Source organism: Xiphophorus maculatus, chromosome 18, assembly GCF_002775205.1.
Source record: "Xiphophorus maculatus strain JP 163 A chromosome 18, X_maculatus-5.0-male, whole genome shotgun sequence".
Classification (NCBI taxonomy): domain Eukaryota; kingdom Metazoa; phylum Chordata; class Actinopteri; order Cyprinodontiformes; family Poeciliidae; genus Xiphophorus; species Xiphophorus maculatus.
In genome coordinates, this window is record NC_036460.1 from 26,784,086 (window position 1) to 26,803,556 (window position 19,471).

The 19,471-nt window shown below is 37.2% G+C and overlaps 1 protein-coding gene across 12 annotated transcripts in view; it reads left to right on the forward strand.

Annotated features, from left to right (window-relative positions):
* ncam1 (neural cell adhesion molecule 1) overlaps positions 1–19,471 on the forward strand; it is a 109,318-nt gene that overhangs the window by 58,572 nt on the left and 31,275 nt on the right. For 6 of the 12 annotated variants that reach the window (XM_023352001.1, XM_023351999.1, XM_023352008.1 and 3 more), the window contains exons 6-10: positions 281–398; positions 6,561–6,721; positions 8,774–8,916; positions 11,092–11,115; positions 18,978–19,007. In XM_023352001.1, coding sequence (XP_023207769.1) covers positions 281–398; positions 6,561–6,721; positions 8,774–8,916; positions 11,092–11,115; positions 18,978–19,007 — 476 coding nt within the window. The remainder of the gene's footprint in view (positions 1–280; positions 399–6,560; positions 6,722–8,773; positions 8,917–11,091; positions 11,116–18,977; positions 19,008–19,471) is intronic. The other 6 variants (XM_023352009.1, XM_023352000.1, XM_023352010.1 and 3 more) reach the window with 2 other exon arrangements.

Sequence of the window (19,471 nt, forward strand, 5' to 3'; positions counted from 1 at the left end):
CCTACAAGGAAACTGTGGCACCAGCATAAAAATGACAGTTATTATTTATATGTGTACTCCAATTCGCATAGAATAAGTTTAAAAACTTATTCTATGCGAGATTATACTGCTGGAATAAAAGATTTCTATTTCAGTGCTTTTTAAAGATCTTCACTGAGAGTGCTAATAAAAGTAATGTGTTTTATATTTTAATCTCTATCTCTCTATTTATAACTTGTAAACGTATCTATTTCTATGTCTTTCTCTTTTTTGTTTAACTGTTTCTCTTTGTCTATATTAGTGCTCCCAACCATTAGAATATGGCAGTCTGAAGTCAACGCCACAGCAGAGATTGCACAACCTGCCACTCTGACTTGTGCTGTTGATGGCTACCCTGAACCCATGGTGACCTGGATAAGGTACAGCTCTCTGACTCATGGGGACACTTGCCAGATTTTTACGCAATTCAGTTATTGCTGTTGTGAAAAGAAATTTTATGAGGCATGAAAAATGCTTAATTAACATAAGTATGCATATAGGAATAATTTATATTTTGCATTTTCTGAACGGAGACAGGCCTCTTTTGAGGGAAAATAAAGTAATGTAAAAGAAAAAAATATCTAAAATGTTTTTAAGAATTTGCATATCAAATAAAATAAGTCTAAATCTAAATGTGAGGCATAGCCTTCTCAGTGAATGGAAAAACATTCCCAGCACTACAGCAACATTATTCTAATTTGTTGCCCAGCTTTTTTATTGCATATTTATTTAGCTATTTTTATTCTTTATATTTGGTGAGAAGCGCCAAATCTTTAAGGTTGTTTGGCCTTCTTGTCATCACCCTAATCTTTAACCTCATCCAGAGATTCTTTCAGCTTCAAATTCCAAAACATTAATATTACTTCCAGTCAAAAGAGATGCTAAAATGAAAAAAATCACTTTAGACCCGAATCTTAAAGGGGTATGAATATTTGTGATCCAGTCTGTAATTAATAAATCGGAAAACACCAACAAATGCTTCTCGGTGCATAAGCAGACACAGACACCTAGCGTTAGCTTTAGCAAAAGGTTTCTGTAATGTCATGGTTCTGTTCTAATGGTGACAAAAATTTGCCATCTATTACATTTACAATAGTTGCTCCCGGTTTGTACGCTTTGAATCGTTCATTTCACCAGGTGACAAAGCTGTGATTACTTTTTTGTCAGCAGCATTAATATGTATGTTATATTTAAAAGCAATTCATGTCATAGTTTAAGACATTTTCCAATGAGCCAAAACAATTAAAACATAATATAATCAGAGTCTGTCCAAAATGTCAACGCAGTTCAGTTAGTTTTTTAAATATTTATTGTAAAGTCGACAGAAAAAAAAAAAAAAAAGATTTATTCAAAGAACACCACACATCATTCCCACTGTGTGATTTGGATCTAGGTTGCTACTTCGTTATGCCAGTCATTTAAAACGGTACCAGGCTGCTGATGCATAACACTGAAGTAAAATCTGGCAGCAACAAACTAATGAGGCAGGGCTAATCAAAAATAATGAGCTGTGTGAATTGTATGTGTTCAAAAAAGGTATAAGTTGATATCATGAATACATATACAGTATATGCTAGGGGTGCAGAAGGTGATGCTAATCTCACACAAACCACTTGATGAACTTGTGGGAAAGTCTAAAAATGCAAGTTTATATATATATATATATATATATATATATATATATATAAGTAAACTTACATCTTAAGACTTTCCCACAAGTTCATCAAGTGGTTTGTGTGAGATTAGCATCACCTTCTGCATTTGAGAGGCTAATGAAGCTTAAGATTCAGTGAAAACATTTTAGTTCTCTGGGATGTTCTCCATATAGCAGTACTGATCAACAAATGCAATATTAATCATTATTAGAGCCCAATATTCTATATACAATAAATTGAATGACATGTAACACTAAAAATTCCACATTTGAGTAAAGCCTGACTGAACCTAGGCATAAAAATACTGTTTCTGTGTGCAAGACTCTTTAGTTTATTAGTGATGTTCTGCAGACTTATTTATTCATTGCAATAGGAAACTTAATCACAGGGTAACAAAGGTAAACTGAAACCTGAGGAGCAGCTTGTCAACAATAGCCACATTATCTGTGTATCTGAATACAGCCATTGACAGACTCCTGCTTTGTTGAACTGTTTCCATTCATCTTGTTTCCAAGACAGCAGATAATTGCAGACAATTTAGATCCGGGGTCACAAAGTTTAAACAGCCAAAGAAATACGGTTAGACTTGGCTTTCTGGGTTTTATTGATAGATTCGGTTTATACTAGCTCTGTTAGAGAGGGGCGACGTCTTATTAAACACGTCACTGAAAGACAAAACAAGCTTTCAGAGACTGACAAATAGAAGGTTAGAAAACAACGCTGCTTTTAGATTGCTAGTGTTTGGGACAAAGCATCTGTTCTCTATTGTGACAAGATAGAAATTTACCAACTTTCAAATAAAGCTAACTGTTTGCACCATGGATTAAATAGAAAAGTGGCCTATTTCGTTTTATAAGCTGTTCATGTTGCACAGAAAAAGTTTAATTCAGATAAATATTTTGGAGCCTTCATTTCGTTCATTATGAGCTTGGAGTGGTGTGCTATTCCCCTGAAAATCTGAGCTGCTAATTGAATGAGATGTTTTCAGCTCTGGGGGGAATCCAAACAAAGTGCTAGGGGTGTTTTGGCCAGTACTTTGCACACCAAAACATTTGCACTTAAGCAAAGTAAATCAAAGGCTTCTAATTAACTCTCAACTCTGACATACGTTTATGACATTTGGGAAATTACAACTTAATTTGAAGATTTAGAAGACAAAATTCATGAAGAGGATATAACAACTTTTACACATTTTCATTTCAGTTGTATTCCCAATTGTTGCTCATTAAAGTTATATTCATTTCTGTGTTGGAATATGAGAAATCTGTAGGGGACAAAAAGAGCACAAAGCAGCTGAAAGTGGCAGAAGAATGACACCAAATCTGACACCATACCAAATCTGTCAATGGCTAACATTGTTCAACCCAGATTGAACTGATGATAGTGGAGTACATGTTGAAGTTGAGTTCACAAAGTGAAGGCTTATGTTGTCATTTTATCAGGAGAATAGTTTTTTAGAGAGCATTAGCTTGAAGACGTAGCCTTGCCATTACCCTCCTACGCAATTCCACTCGATGGTTGTAGTTGTCAAAGTGAACAACATTCAGTCCATGATGGTCCAGCCTCCAAATATTGAGCAGTTAAAGCTTTGTATCGTAGCTTTCGTTGTGATCAAGCAGTTGCGTTACATACGACATGACCAAATATTAACTCCCAGGTAAAATCTGATCCAATCATTTAAAACTTCAACTGTGTCCACGTCTCCAGCTAGTAGTTCCAATAGCCGAGGATCCAGACCCTCTGGATGAAGCAAAACGTAGAACAGGCTATAGCAGACCTAACAAACTGGTACTACACCAAAGACTTCCACTCACTCTGCATTTAACAGTATGTTTGTATTTGGGAATGATCCCTTGTGGAAAAGTGAAAACTTTGTTTCAAAACCCCCAAAACTCTGCCAGTGATAAAATTATTATAAGCCACCTTTCACTCCTGAACAGATGACACTTTAATTTCTGCCCCAGTTCTGACCTGCACCGTTACTCTGACCTGACCGGGCATCGGCACTCCCTGTTCTCACTATGGCTGTCACCAAATTAGCATACTTTGTATTAGACAGTCATGCAGAGAATGTGTAAATTTCAATCTTCCACTCATCATTTTGTTTTATTTGTTAATGTTTTGCAGAACAGGACAGTAATTTACCTGGCAAAATCTTATTCTTTTAATGTCACACATACCAAATCTGTCTAGAGTCAGTTTTGTCGCAACATATGCTCTAAAAACTCCCTTTACGCTAATTCTTGGTGGTAAAATATGAAAATATGCAGCAGACACACACACACTTCTTTATTAGGCTGAAACACGGAAAGAAATTAGTCCCAGCTGAAGCTAATTATTATGAATACACATACAGGATGATGGTTATTAGAGAGCGGTTATTGATTGAATCTGACTGCATCACCAGATGTCTTGTACTGACAACAAATAAAAAGTCAAAACCACTAAAAAAGGCATTCATGCTACTAAACAACACCCACGTCTCAGGAGCTGACTGTAAATGTATTCTATATTCTGTTTTTTAAGTATATATATTTTTTAAAAATGTAAACATAAACAATACAGTAAGATTGCACTGGTTGGTATTTTAACCAACCAGTTCAACTGGTTAAATCATACGTTAGTGTGTCAGTCCACGCTGAGCACATCTCAGCTTTACTTCGTCCACCTCTTACATGCAGCTAGTTTTTGCCAAAAGCAGCACAGCGAAATAGAAAACCAATATGACATGCCATCACCTTGATAAAAGACAAAAAAAAGAGGGGTCATGTACCTGCTGTGGCTAAATTCCCACAATCCTGCAAGACACACATTCAAAGGGCAAAAAACAACTCAGAAAGAGTTTACTTGTGCAATCTGATAAATCAAGGAAAGACTTGAATTGACTTTACTTTGCACAACATTACAGTGCGATGTGTATTCAGGTAATGAAGCATTGTAGAGAGGAGTATCACAGCCTAACAGGATCCAAGCAGCACAGTTCTTTAAGCTGCTCAGATAACACAAATTAAATAGAGCTGCATATCATTTTTGGCTACATGCCTCAATTATGTGCAAGCTATTTCTCTCAAAGTATACTTCACTCCCAGCTGTTGAAGTGTGTGCGCTCCAGAGGAAACCTGCCATCTGTTAGACAAGGATGTTACTTCCAGAACAAACTTGACAAAGTTTGATTCCCTTTTTTACTTGGAAAATTTAATTTGTTAGTAAAGGGCCTCTACTAACAAGACTGGGGTTTTAAACTATTGGGTGCATTTTACGTTTCATCAAATGCTTTCGTTTCGTTTTGTAGCTTCTCTTTAAACATACTCTAGATGGAAAATGTGCTTTGGGAGCAAGTTGTAAAATGATCAAGGAACAGAATATATTGTTTAATATTTTCAGAGAATCTATGCGTGAGCTTTAGGTGGGCTGAAATGTCAACAGTAATCACTTGAGTCTGTGATTATTTGCCGAGAGTGCTTGTGGAGCTTAACGACCAACAGATCCAACCTACCACTACCACATACTAGAGTTTGCTTTTCTTTTCATCTCTTTAGTTCATGTTCCAGTTCATGCTTTTTAGCTGCTACTCTGATTGGTGAATGTTACTTTAACGCTGTTCTTGCAGAAAAGAATGAAAGCCACACATAATAAAATCTGATATAATGCTTTCAAAGAGGATATTTTTCACTAGTTCATATTTATATAGTTGGCAATTTCCTTTTGTAATGTTCCCTGTGTTAAAGTGTCATAATTAGGAGTTGTGAAGGCTTTTAGTGCCCTATGCTATATGCTAAAACGGGATTTGGAAAACTGGATCACTTTTTCTTGTCAAATCCAGATGAAATTCACAAATAAATGTGCTGCATGTATGCACTCAAAATGATAATAATAGAGATAATAAAAATGTTAGGGTGCGTGACATTTTCACTACACTCCAAGTCAGCTAATAATAAAAGCTATAACACTTTCCAGCTGTTTAAAGCAAACACTAATTTAGCTGTTTGGAAATGCTTCCTGTTCAAAAAAATAATAATAATCAGACAGCAAAGGTGTGGAAACTTCACTCATCAGCCTTAAACTGTTTTAAAACTAAAGTTGGTAAGTTTTTTTAAACAGTTTTGTTGAGCAGCCGACTATAGGCCAGTGCCTCTTAAGTAGATAGTTTTCTAATTTAAAAGACTGTATCAACCGAGGTTCCACCATCATCAATGTTTTGTATTATCTTAGCAGCTGCAGCAGTGATTTTTAAAGCAATTAGACCATGGCTTACGTTTCTGTTTTCAATTTATTTTGGTTTAAATACCATGGTACTGAGATATTTTCTCAATTTCTTTTCCTCACACCACACCCTAGCTATTCCACATGCTCCACTGGTAGATGTAAACACCTCTCACCTCTCTAGCTAGAATAATGTATAGTTTCCTAGACAACAGGCTGTTAAAAAAGGCAAATATCAATGGCCATAAAAATTTAAATGATCCATTTTTTTATTTATTTACCATCAAATTAAAGCATCTGCATCCACTCAAGATGGAAGCTCCGTGTCGACTTCGTTTAGCTGCTAATTTACCAACAATTCTCATTAGTAAATACAGCAAAGCTGAAATGTGACTTGGATCCAGTGAAGAACCGACAATAAATTGGGATCAAAGTGTCAAACAGCTTGCAGAAGAAAAATGTGCTGCTGCACAAAAAGAACACATTCTGTGTCAGATGTTCAGCTTTCACATCTTCTCTCTTCATCGCCGCTTTTGTACTTTATCTCCTGACCTTCCCTCACTTTGTTCCCAGGTGGGTTTAAGAACTACTACATGCTTTCGACAGAGCACCACAAAGAGGTCAGAAGAGTGGTGTTGGGATTGACCGGCGTCAGTGTTTTAACACTTTGTGCGTTATCAACAGGAACGGAGTAGAACTCAGAGACGAGGAGAAGTACGGCTTCAATGAAGATGGCTCCGAAATGACTATAATGGATGTAACCAAGCTGGACGAAGGAGAGTACACATGCGTCGCCAAGAACAAGGCCGGGGAGAGCGAGAAGGAACTCAGTCTGAGAGTGTTTGGTAAGACAGATTGTTTTCTAGAAAGTACGTGGACTAGTGACAGGATGAAAGGTTCCAAGTGAGTGGGAATTTTAAATTATATACATATATAACCCACATATGAGCATGTACGTGTGGGGAGGAAGAACAATAGTATGGTTTATGTCTGTTTTAAGCCAGAAAAGAATAAGGTGTTGTTTTTGTGTGGGTTGTAGAAGGGATAAAGCCGAAGGAATTAGAGAGCAAGTCGAATGCGCTCGGTCGGAGTCTTGGAATGCATTCGGCTTTTGTTTATTTATGCCCATTAGCTTGTTCCTGTCTGTATTTTGTCCTGTCACAACTGGATTTTCAATTCTCGTCAGTTAAAATTTAGAGTGGGCTGGCTGCTGCAATTTATTTTCCCTAAACAGAAGACTTGGCGTCTGTAATTTCTTCAGAGCAAACAATTATCTCAAAATGATTCAAGACAGCAGTCAAATCACTGTTTGCCTCATTATTTCAAAGATTTTTCTCTCTCGCTCTCTTTGAAAGCAATGGTTGCTTTCCATCAGTGCGTGCAAAGCTGCAATCAAACGCTTCTTTGTGAGCATCCATGTTGTTTTTAAGTACAAATCACAAATGTGGATTTACAGAGTCCTTGGTTCACTTTTAACTTAACAGGAGTCCTTTATTATTCAATGAAAACTTTTACAGTGTTTGATTTGATAATAATCCTTCATAAAATGTGGAGCCGTTATATAATACAGACCATTATAATCCGTCTCAAATGTAAGCATGCATTACTGTACTTTCTCGACCTCTCTACCTTTTCAACATTATGTCAAGTTAAAACTAAAAACTTCAATTTATAAGATTTCATATAACAGACTGATGCAAAGCATTGTACAGTTGGGAACTTGTATTCAGCCCCTTTTTACTTTGTTATTCTTTAATAAAATCCAATGGAATCAGCTGCCTTCATATGTCATCTAAAGACAAGAGCAATAATGGAAAGGTTTAGATCAAAGAATGACCGTCCTTGTCTGTTACTAGACTTTAAAATGATTTTTCCACAAATGCATTCAATCTAGTCTGACTGACGGTTTTTTTTTTTGAGAATGGGCAAGCAAGTATAAAACTTGTCTCCAAAGACAACTCCAAAGACTGCACTTGCAGCAACAGCTGTTATTACAGCAAATGCACACAGTACGTTTCAGTTTTTTCATTTCTTAATACTTTAATCACTTATTAATTTTATTTCCCTATGGTTCACCTACACCACTTTGTGTTGACCAATCATAAAATCCCACTGAAAGACAAAGAAGTTTGTGGTTGTAATGTGACAAAGTGAAAAAACATATGCAAAGTTTAAGCCACTGTTTCTGAAAACACAATTACTATATTTGAAACATTTAAAAAAGGATGTTCTAAAAACATTTACCGTAACAGAAAATTAAAAACTTTATCTAAGGATCTCCGTTTTTCTGTTTGTTTGTTTTTTGGCCATCATGAATACGTTTACTAGAGGCCTGGATTCGTTGTGAGTTTTATTGATGTGTTTAGAAGTAAGATAGTACATTGAATAGTTAGAGCCAGACATTATAATTAGCTGTATTCAGAATTCCAAACCAATAGCAAATGCAGAAAACCTTACCTTGCTTTGAAAGACTTTGTATTATTGTAATAAGACAGCATTTAAAATTGGAAATAAAACACTTTGAGCTCCAACAGTCCCTGAATAAATACAATTAGAACTGAAGTAGCTCTCGGTTTGCATTATTTAACCATGATTCATTCTTTTTTTTTTTGTCTGTTCTTAAAAGATTAAATGCTTTACTTAGAAGAATAATCTCATTTCCACTATTAAATGCAGTAGTTAGGGTTTGTGCTGTATTTTCAGGGGCACTGTACATTTAAATTCAGACATTTATTCCACTGCTGTGCATGGACAATATCCAACTTATTTTGTTTCAGCTTTTTAAAAAATCTTTACATTTTTCAGCTCCTTTTTAATTTCTGCTCCCTACTATCAAGTGTTTTTTAGCTATGCTGCAACCCACCCAGCTAAAATATGCGGATGTCATTTATCTCCAGTTAAACCGAAGATCACATACATAGTGAACCGGACCGCTTCAGAGACGGAAGAGCAGGTAACTGTGACTTGTGAAGCATCTGGAGATCCGACTCCAACCATCAGCTGGAGCTACGGTGAGCAAGTCTTCACCGAAGGAGACCAGGTAAAGTCAGATTTGATTTCACTTAAATCCACTATAATTTTAATAAGTGAGCCAACAATAAAACATGGGGAAATAAAACATTTAGTCTATCTAGTCTAGTCTGTTTTGAATGTTTTAGCTTTGTGCTCGTGAAGGTACACCCTGTGTTTTCCAGTGTGAACAGAATTATGAAAAATGCATATTTACCTTCTTTAGCATACTTTATTCTTGATGGATTACGTAGAATTGGAACATTGAGCGGTAACCACCAGGGAGAAACGCAAACCTGTAGGCAACAGGTGTTTTCAGAAGAAGAATTGAGTACCTTTAACCTACTTTCAAATTATGTATTGATTTGGTGCAGATCTGGGACTTGGAAATTCATTACCGGGTGCTTTCACTAGGTTTACATCTTGTTCACTGGGTTTTTAAATCTTAAATCAGTAGCTGGTTTTGAATGGCCCAGTATCGTTTTGCATCGTTTGGTGAAACTCGGTGCCTTTATAATCTGGCAAAAAGTATTCATACCTCTTGAACATTTTTTTTGCATCAAAACTTTAATCTTTATAATTCACACTTTATTTGATGTGATGGACCAACACAAAGCGGTGCATAATTGTGATATAGAAACAGTATTTTGGAATTTTACAAATAAGAATCTGTTGCTTTTGTATTTATCTGTCTTTTCTAAATAATTCCATCTCGGTATAAATCCAGCTGTTAGATGGCCATCTCAGAGGTTTGTTGGAGAACAATAGTGGACAAGAAGCATCATGAAGACCGAGCAGCAGTGCAGACAGGTCAGGGAGAAAGTTGTGCAGAAATTTACAGCAGGGTTATTTTGTAAATTAATAGCCTTAGCTTTGAAGGTTGCACAAAGCTCTGTTCAGTCATTTCTCTGCTTATGGGAAGAGTTTGGCTCAAACCTATCGAGACATGGCCATCCACCTATACTTACTGGCAGGGGAAGGAGAATTTTAATTGGAGAAGCTGTGAAGAGCTTGTAAATAACTCTGTAGAAATCACCAGCTACGGTGGGAGAATCTATTGACAAGCACTCTGCAAATCTGGCCAAATCTGTGCAACAGAGCTGTAAAGTTAGTCATTGCTGAAAGACAGTCGTGAAAAAGTCCTATTTGGAGTTGGCCACAAGACGGCATAACGTCATCGGGAAGCTTTACTTTAGCAGGGTCAGAAAGGTTAGTCAGAGTTGATGGTGAGATAGGTGGAGCTAAATACAGGCCAGATCTGGAATAAAACCTATAAGAGGCTAAAAAAAAAAACTTGAAATGGGGCAGAGGTGCATTATCATCCAATAGGAAAAACCCTAACCATGCAGCCGGAGCTGCAATGGAAAAGTTCAGATAAAAACATTGTGTTGTTACAAGACTCTGCATGCCATCTAATTAAACTTGAGATCTATTTAAGATCCATAAAAAGTTATAGTCTTGATATGCAAAGCTGTTCAAGACATTCTCCATAAGACTTGCAGCAGAATGAAGTTCCAGAAGGTAATAACTCAGGTGAATTGATTACAAACACACTTTTGACAACAGTGTTATTTTCCCAATAGTGTCATAACTGTGCACTGCTTTGTAAATCAACCAGAGTATGAATACTTCTGCAAGCCTTTTTACATTTGAGACAAATGTCCCCCAGTTGCAGGGAAAACAATCTGCTGAACTCAATTATACCAATCCCCAAAGTAAGCATGTCAATTAACACGATTGAAATTAGTTTATTTGCTACAATGAGCACTTGACTCAGCATACGTGTGTTTTGTACTTTCAATCACTATTGCCATTTTGTGCTCATGTCAGTGATTGAAATACTTTTCAATTACGGAGCTACGGTATCGCCTGACATTCTGCCGCCATATTTCAGACTCGTTTACGAGAGCCAGCTTCTTAATCTTTCATCACATCCTGAATCTCCTGAATGTTTTCATCTGTAATATTTTTCACATTATTACATGGCTAAACCATCAAAAGCAGCGAATACCCCCACGGGGTATTCTCATACATCTATTGTCCACATGGCTTGCTTCTTTCAAAGGTGTTTGGTGACTCACTGCAGTCGAGAAATAAAGAAATAAATAAATGGAAAAAAGGGGGTAATATGCTCTAGAGATATGCTTCAGTTCATAGAGTAACTTTGGAGCCGGTCCATTACATACGCTACATTTTCTCCCTACAGGCACATCTAAACAGGATCTATCAGGTATGAAATCCGCGTAGCACAGAAATGTCCCGGAGTAGTGTGTAAAAATATGTCTTCAGCGACAACAAAAACTCTACTGAAACCCAATCGACCTTCTTTGTTTCAAAAAAACTCCCCAGTTGCTTCCTGAAAATTTTCCCCTCCACCTCAAAAACCTCCCCACAGGGAATGATCTCATCAGGGTTCATGAAATTGATTTGACTGCTGCATGTTTTCCTAAATGTGGCCTGAAACTTCACTGATCTTGTGATAGAAAGCACAGCGAGCTCGTTTCACAAGATCAAATGAAAATTTGTCGAAGAATATACTAAAAAAAAAAGAAAAAGAAGGGAAGACATCATTTCTGTGTTGCTTTCTTTTTGCTTGATCATTTTCAAACTTTCCATCACAGCATGAGGTTGCCTGGTCTCAAGCCGAGCTCAGTCTGTGTCGTTTTTCATAACAATGTAGATTGTCTTAACACAGATGTCGGCATCGCTTGAAAATCCTGATTTAAAGACGCTCCAATTAAAGTCTGTCTTTTAAAATACCCAATGCAAACGTACTTTAAAAAATATTGGTTTTTAATCATGAAATCTGGTCGCTTTCAAAAACCGGCAGATTTGCATTATACCGTGCACACAAATGCAGCCACCTGTCAAGCCTGTTGGATATTTAAAAATACATACTTTGATCGGAGCTTTGCTCGGAAAGTGCAAAACACACTTCCACCATATGACGCACACCACGACGCCCCTACACACCCCGCGCACATGGACGCGCCGCTGAGTAACGGCTCATACCTCGGTCTTGTTCTCCCCACAGTCAGGCTCCCAGGAGGAGCATGTGTGGAGAACGCATCTCCCAGCTGGTGCATGTCCACGTCCTCAGCTGTCGCTGCTAGTTTGGCTTAGCTTCCCATCGTCTCGCAGCTATAACGGACGAGGAGAGACTCATTACGGGCCGCGAATAATTCAGAGCCCGTGTCACAAAAGCGATCGTTTCGGAAAGCCGTGCAGTCGCAGAGCTCTGCAAACCGTTTACTTTTTAAATGTACAACGAACGTCGCCCTGTCCGTTTTGCATTTTGCGTCCGCCCGCGTCGGGCTTTCACATGACACATCAGCTGACAGCCAGCTGCGTGGTGGTGGCAGTGTGATTTGTGCTGTAGACTAGAGTACAGTATGCTTGGGTATCTGTGGCATCTCTTCACAGCTGTCTTTAAAAAAAATAAATGATTAGCAGCCTTATTGAATCGCCTCTCTGTAGGTCTGATAAAACAAACTGTTCCTGTGGCGGGCTTTTGGCTGTACGAGGAAACGGCTGCTAATTGTTTCGCTGTCCTGTTCAGTTTGTCCGTCCAATGTGTCTGTCTGTAATGACCATACAACAGCTGCATTTCATCTGGGATCAGTGCGACAAATGTTCCAAATGCTATTTGGGGCGAGCATGATGAAGTGACAGGAAGCATGTTTTCATTACCATAGTCGAGGTGAGATTTTTCATTTTGGTCAGAGAACCAGCAAAATCCTGCGCTGTGTTTTCAGATGTGTGATGCTGATTGATAACCTGAATTAATTAGCAGTTAATCTGAAAGTGTCTTTAGTTCTTTGGCGCACTCTCTCTCTCTCTAACTGGTCAGATGCTGTCATTTCTGGTTGAAGAGTTGAACATCATTAGCATTCTGATCTAGCAGTACTGCTTGTTGGAGATTATATTTTACATAGATATCTTGGTTAGTGAGCAGTGTTAGACTTTTTTTTTACTGTTCCAATGTCTGAAAACTCGTGATTTCACAAAAACCTGACTGAGTCCAATCTTTTCTACTGTAGATGTTGCACTTTTTTCTTGTTTGGTGGACACTTAGCAACTACTCTGTGTAAAAGTAGGAATGTGCCAGTTTGATATTCTCACTGTACGATACCTTTGTGTAAAAAAACACAGTAGTGTAAGTCACAGTATTGAGCAATAATGTTACCTCAAAGCTGTTTTTAATGTCTTTGACAATGTTGTTGTACTCTTTTCAGGTTTGAATACAACATACGGGTACATCTGCAAAAATCAGAAAACATATTAAAAAGTTCCTTCATCTCGTGTATTGGCAATGCTCAGAACGAAGTATTTTAAGTGTCAACTACTAATAAAACTGAGTTTTATCACAGAAGTCTGTGGTGAAGACTACTGACAAAACAGTTGTCTGGACATTTCCAGGGAGTTCAAGCCACTAAACAAGCTAGCTGTTCAGTGTTTGGTCTCCTGAGCGTATTAATGGAAAGTTTCAAGTAGAAACTCATTTGAATTTGGAAAAAGTTGCACAAGCATCAGGGATAATTGCATGCTTAGGGGGCTGTGAAGCAAATCACATTTAATAGGTAAGGTCAGGTTTCATGGTTTTATTGTTATGCACTTTAATCTCCTTATTTCAATGTTTTAAAGTGCTTTTTATGAATCAAATGAAAAGATTAATAAACTCTGGCAATATATCACTTTCTGCAATGAATCTACATAATGTATAAGTTTCACTTTCTGAAGTACTAAAATAAAATAATTATGATAATATTCTAGTTCATTGAGATGCGCCTGTAGACCATAATTATTCTTTTGCTTTGGCAGATTTAGATTTAAAGTATTATCTTTCAAATTTTCCAAGAAGTTTTCAACGTTTTGATGAAACTCAGCAATATTAAGGATTTGATTTCTGTAATTCCGAAGAACATATTTTAATTGATTTTTGCAGGAGCTCGAAATAACTTTTCATTCTGTTTTTTGATCAAATGTGATTAAAAAGGCAACACGTTGCATTGTTTTATTGCAATTTCAACAGAATCCTCTCTCCTTTTCTTACCAGAAACAAAACGTCTTGGTTGAATGCCAAGGATTTATAACTAAATCTGCCAGAGTCATGAATCATTTTGGGCTTAACTGCACCTAAAACCCGTATTGACACAGTTTACTTTATTAATAACTAATTCCATAAAATAACTCATTTATTGCATATTTAGTGGAAGACTACCTCACATTTGCCTCCCCTAGTGAATGCAAATCTAACATATAGTAAATGTGACACGTCTTCATTCGAGTCGCTTCCTTTTCTGCTTGGAATTCAAAGGTTAGCGTAAGAAACCAATGGTAAGCCACTCGAGATGTAGGCGGAAAAAAAGCATTGTCCCACAGCCATTTAAGAAGAAGCACAGTGTGAGAATTGAGGATTACTGTTCTGTTCACTGACTGAAAGAGGATAAAAGAACCATGTTAAAAAAAAAAAAAAACATGGACTTGTGGGAGTTTACCAGCTTAGTTACATTTCAGAGTTCAATCAGAGCTTATCTGGGGATAGTTTTGCTTTTGTTTATGCTGCTATCAAAGTTAAGTGGTAATATATTTATTAAAAACAATAAAAAAAAAACTTTAATCAACTTCGCATGTAGTATTTGAGTCTCCTGATCCTTTGAAAGCTGTTGCTGCAAGTCGTATTAGATAAGTGCGCCAGTTTAATAACTGAAAATATAAATGGAGTTTTTATTCACGCTTTGTACATTATCTACATAATGAATGTTTTGGCTTAGTTGAATACATATTAAATATTTTTCCTTGATGCTGTGTTTTCAAGCTGTAATTATCAATGGTTTACCAATGGATTATATATATACATATATATATATATATACAGTACAGACCAAAAGTTTGGACACACTTTGTAATTCAATGGGTTTTATTTATTTTCATGACTATTTATAAGGCAAGAAATCCCACTTATTAACCTGACAGGGCAGGTTGACCTATGAAGTGAAAACCATTTCAGGTGACGACCTCTTGAAGCTCATCAAGAAAATGCAGAGTGTGTGCAAAGCAGTAATCACAGCAAAAGGTTGCTACTTTGAAGAAACTAGAATATAAGGGGTATTTTCAGTTGTTTTACACTTTTTTGTTTAGTGCATATTTCCACATGTGTTATTCATAGTTTTGATGCCTTCAGTGTGAATCTACAATGTCAGTAGTCATGAAAATAAAGGAAACTCATTGAATTAAAAGGTGTGTTCAAACCTTTGGTCTGTACTGTATATATACAGTATATATATATTTATTTTTATTTTTTTTGCAAAATCAAGTTAAGAACTATAAATTAGTTCTTTGACTTTTCAATTGCTTTCTTTTTTTTTTTTTGGATGCTAAAAAAACTAGTGAGGGGATTTTATCAGTCGTAAGATGTGTGAAGAAACTCGTACTTTACGTTTGAGTGTTTCCAGCTGAAACAAAGGGCTGAGCTGTTCCGGCTCCTCGTTATTAACATGCCAGGTCAGGCGTGATGAGATGTGATGTAAAGGTGGCTGCAGCTCATTTTGTCCTGAAACAATAGAAATGTTCCAAGGCTCAGCATATATAAATGGTTCAGGACAATGACAGAAAGCTTAATCAGATATTTTAGTTTAAAAAAATAAAACAACAACACAGTCAAGGTTCTGTTAACGTGTCTAAATTATTTGCTCTAGTCGCCGTTTTCTTTTTTCCCGCTGACACTACAGTTTGAGTCAGAACAGAAGGAGGATTATTGTCTGTGGAAGGGAGTAACAATGGGCTGGAGAAGAAAAAAGAAATAAAACTGATAACTCTCCTGGGTGCCAGCAGCACATTGTTCTTGGTGTTTCCTCCTTGAAGTGATTGCTGTAGGTGTCCTCTCCTCGTCCTTTTTTTGTCTCAGATAAGCACCCGTCACCGATACGACGGCGGCTGCTCGTCAGCTCGCTTACCGCTTACTCCGACTAAGAGGCTACGCTCCACGCCGTCGAGTCGTTCGTTTTAATTGGGCGACCGCTCTTTGGCGGCGCTCGGCTACTACGCGGCCAAAACGGCACACTTAATAATGAACGGTCAGCTTTGCATAAAACTCTGCTCATAAGTATTTACTGTCTTTATCTTGGCACTGAGAAAAGGGTGCAGATTGTCAAGGATATTAAAGGAATTAGCTAATGTAAAGCCGGTCGACTTGAAACACGCCGTAAGTCGTTTAAAAGCCTTCTGCCGAGGCACTAACGATGATGCAGAAGTGCTTTTAGATGTGAATATTGATGGTTTGATTCACTGTTTTGCCCCATTATTATTCCAGTAGATTGCTTCCATTTCCTCTTGCATTTTCTCGCCACTGCATCTGATGAAATAGCTGTTTATCACTCTGCTTGTTGCATCTAAATAATGTTTTTTTGTGTGTGTTTGTGTTCCTGCTTTGTAGGGCATCACATCTCATTGACATGCTTAACATTTTCTCGTCAGCATCACCACAGAGCATGCTGTCCGCAAAGGTTTCCGTCTCGTGGAGTTCTTCCAGTGTTGTGATTTTAATTGGATGTAGCATGTTGTCTACACTGGTTCGAAAAGTCTGTGCTGTTTTTGAGACTTTATCCGCCGAGATGTGATATAGCTCTGTAATTTATTGGATGTATGTTAGAGAAGTGCGGAGATGCTGACGATCATGGAATTTTTGCATTCCAAAAAATTGGAAATTTGAAAACAGAAACGTGAAATTGTTCACACGGCTGTAAAAAATGAACTTGGTTGTACATGTGACTAAATTACGTTTTTTGTTAGAAGCACTAGTGCTAAACATTTCATGTCTCTTCCCATGAAAAAAGATGGCTGTTTATCTCTGTACAACAAGCAGAAAGGACAAACTCCAGTTAAATCTCCCACCTGTCGACTCCACCAGCTCCACCTGCAGCTAACGCTAAGTCAGTTACCTTTCAGACAGATGCTTTCAGTTTTCAGAATGGTCTGGATTGACAGTTTAACGCGTTGCCACTTTGTCAATTTCTTTGAACTAATAGGATTGCAGCGAAATTCTGTCAAAACGTTAATACCCCTCTTTTCTGGCTGAAGTGACTGGAGGCCGTGTATGTTCTTTCAAAAGCAACATCTCTTCTTCTTCCTTCAGAGGAAGGGTCTTAAGAAATGTCTTCCAGACAAATAGCTCTCAGAATCTTGCTGAAAATGATCAGTCTCAGTACAGGGTGTTTTACATATTCCTACTGCAGACTGGCGGTTTTCATATTTGTTCATTTGTCAAACAGAAGTATTTAAGTTTGTTAATTGTAATATTTGCCGTTTCAAATGACATGCTTTGTGCATCATAAGAAATTCAATCAGCTGTGAAAAGTTACTCATTAGCCCCATTTTAACATAAATGTACTTCGATTTTATTTCATAAGATAAAAACAAAATTTAATAATTAGACGTACAGTAGGGGTGGGCGACATAGACTTAAAGTTTTATCACAATGTTCAGCGTTTTGTGTTACTATAGTGACAATAAGAACTATTTCTTTGTTCTTTTTTTAAGGTAGTTCTGTAGCTCCCTAAAAAGCACAATATGATTTCTAATATGATTCTTCAGAACACCAGTCACATAAAAAACTGTGATTTGTATCACTAGGCTACCTACATTAAGTGCCTTTAATTATATTTTCACATTTATTGTCATTTATTGACATTCTTGTTGAACAAACAGTAGAGAAAATAGTAAAACCAACAATCCAGACAACATAGACTTTAAGTATAATGAATTGGAATTTATTGTGACAACGATAAATCAAAATTCTTATTTATCCCAATAAATGATAAACGATACGATAAATGCCCACCACTAACATACAAAATCAAAGTAGTTTTGAATATGTGTCATGTTATACCCGTTGGCTTTTTATAGGGCAACACAAGTGTATGTGGTCAATTAGTTGGGCTGTCGGCAGTCCGCCTTATCTCTTAATTTCAATAGTGATGGACAGCGTTGTTAGTTTTCACTCAATTTTCTCAAACTCATAAAAGGAGGGGATTTTTTTTTTTCAACCAGCTGACCGTCAGTGCACAGCAACAGATGGGGCAGGGGCGCCACTACCCTTCTTCCCACACAGCTGGAGAAAACAACGGTCTGGCATTGCCTTGAAAGCTCTAGAAATTATAGGAACAGCTTTACAGATAATGTTGGAGCTTTATAGCTGTTGAAAATATGTAAAATCCGTGCCAGATCTCAAAACAAATGAGCTTTTTGAACAATTGCATTTAATTTCCCAAAGACGTGAGCACGCCAACTAAGCGGTGGTTCTTCAAAGTCGAAGAAAAACCTCTAAAGCAGCGTGGGTTATATTTCATTTTTAATTGTATCATTTACAAACAAAAAGAAAATATTTTGTTTTGCGGCTTAAATACGTGACAAAGGGAGCTGTCATCCTTTTTGTTTTTTGGAGAACAAAGCTTGTTACCAAGGGAGAAAAATGCTACTTGCAGAACTCTTGCAGGCACAGATTTATTTTCTGGAAGACCTTCCAATGAAATTGCCTTTTTTTTCAATCCTTCATCGCTTATTGAAAAGCCCAAAAGTGTTGTTCGGTGACTTCAGTGACGAGCTTGCTAACCTGTGTGCCTTGGTGCAGAGAAGAGGCTTTTAACAAATAAAGACAGCAGGACTGGACTAAAATGGATTGCGAGTCGATAATTGCTGTATCTCCTTTACCAAAGAAGACTGTCCTACCTCTGTTGTTGCCTTGTATTGAATCACATCCTCCTAATAAATCAAGGTCCCTCTTATCTGGGGAAAAAAGGCCTTTCATGATTCCAATAGATCTACCTTGTTTTGGTGTGCAAAGGTCATAAAATTCACTAAATTCTCCAGTTAAAAAATTTCTCACTGTGAAAGAAAAAAGAACAACAAAAAAAAAGACAGCAGCTGCAGGCTTTAACGAAATCAGATATTCAGAGCAGGCACTTTGGATGCAAGGTAAATAATCGGGACATTTAATACTTGTATGCAATGTGCTGCATCCCATTCTTGAGAGGATGAGCATTACCTTCTAAGAATTGCTTTGCCTTCTGTCTGTTGTTTCTCTGTCCTCTGCAGGCATCATGGACTCGGCCTGAGCAGCACAAGGTATTCTAAATGCATGGCTTTTTCCTCCACCCATCCATCATTCACGTCAGGGAAGTCTAATTCAATTCCGAATGGATGCAGATCAAAATTCTTGATCAAATAAGGGTCAACGAGAGTATAAAACGCTGAGAGTGATGCAGTAGAGAAAGTGGTGCTGGTGGAATTCTGTCCGTTTTGGCTTCATTTCAACCAGTTCGACCGCAACATTTTTATCACAATCGTTGCTTTGGAAAAGTATTTATACACCTTCAATTCACTCACGTTTTGAGTTACAATCACAAACTTTTGTGTATTTTATGCAGACTTAATGTGATAAGCTTACACAGTGTAGGAAATAACTGGGATGCAATAGGAAAAATGTGTTGTTTTTTTTATATATATTGCTTAATGCCAAAAGAATTTAAGCAATATAATTTTCTTTTATATTACTTAAAGATTGTGTTTAACAAAATATAATCCCTACC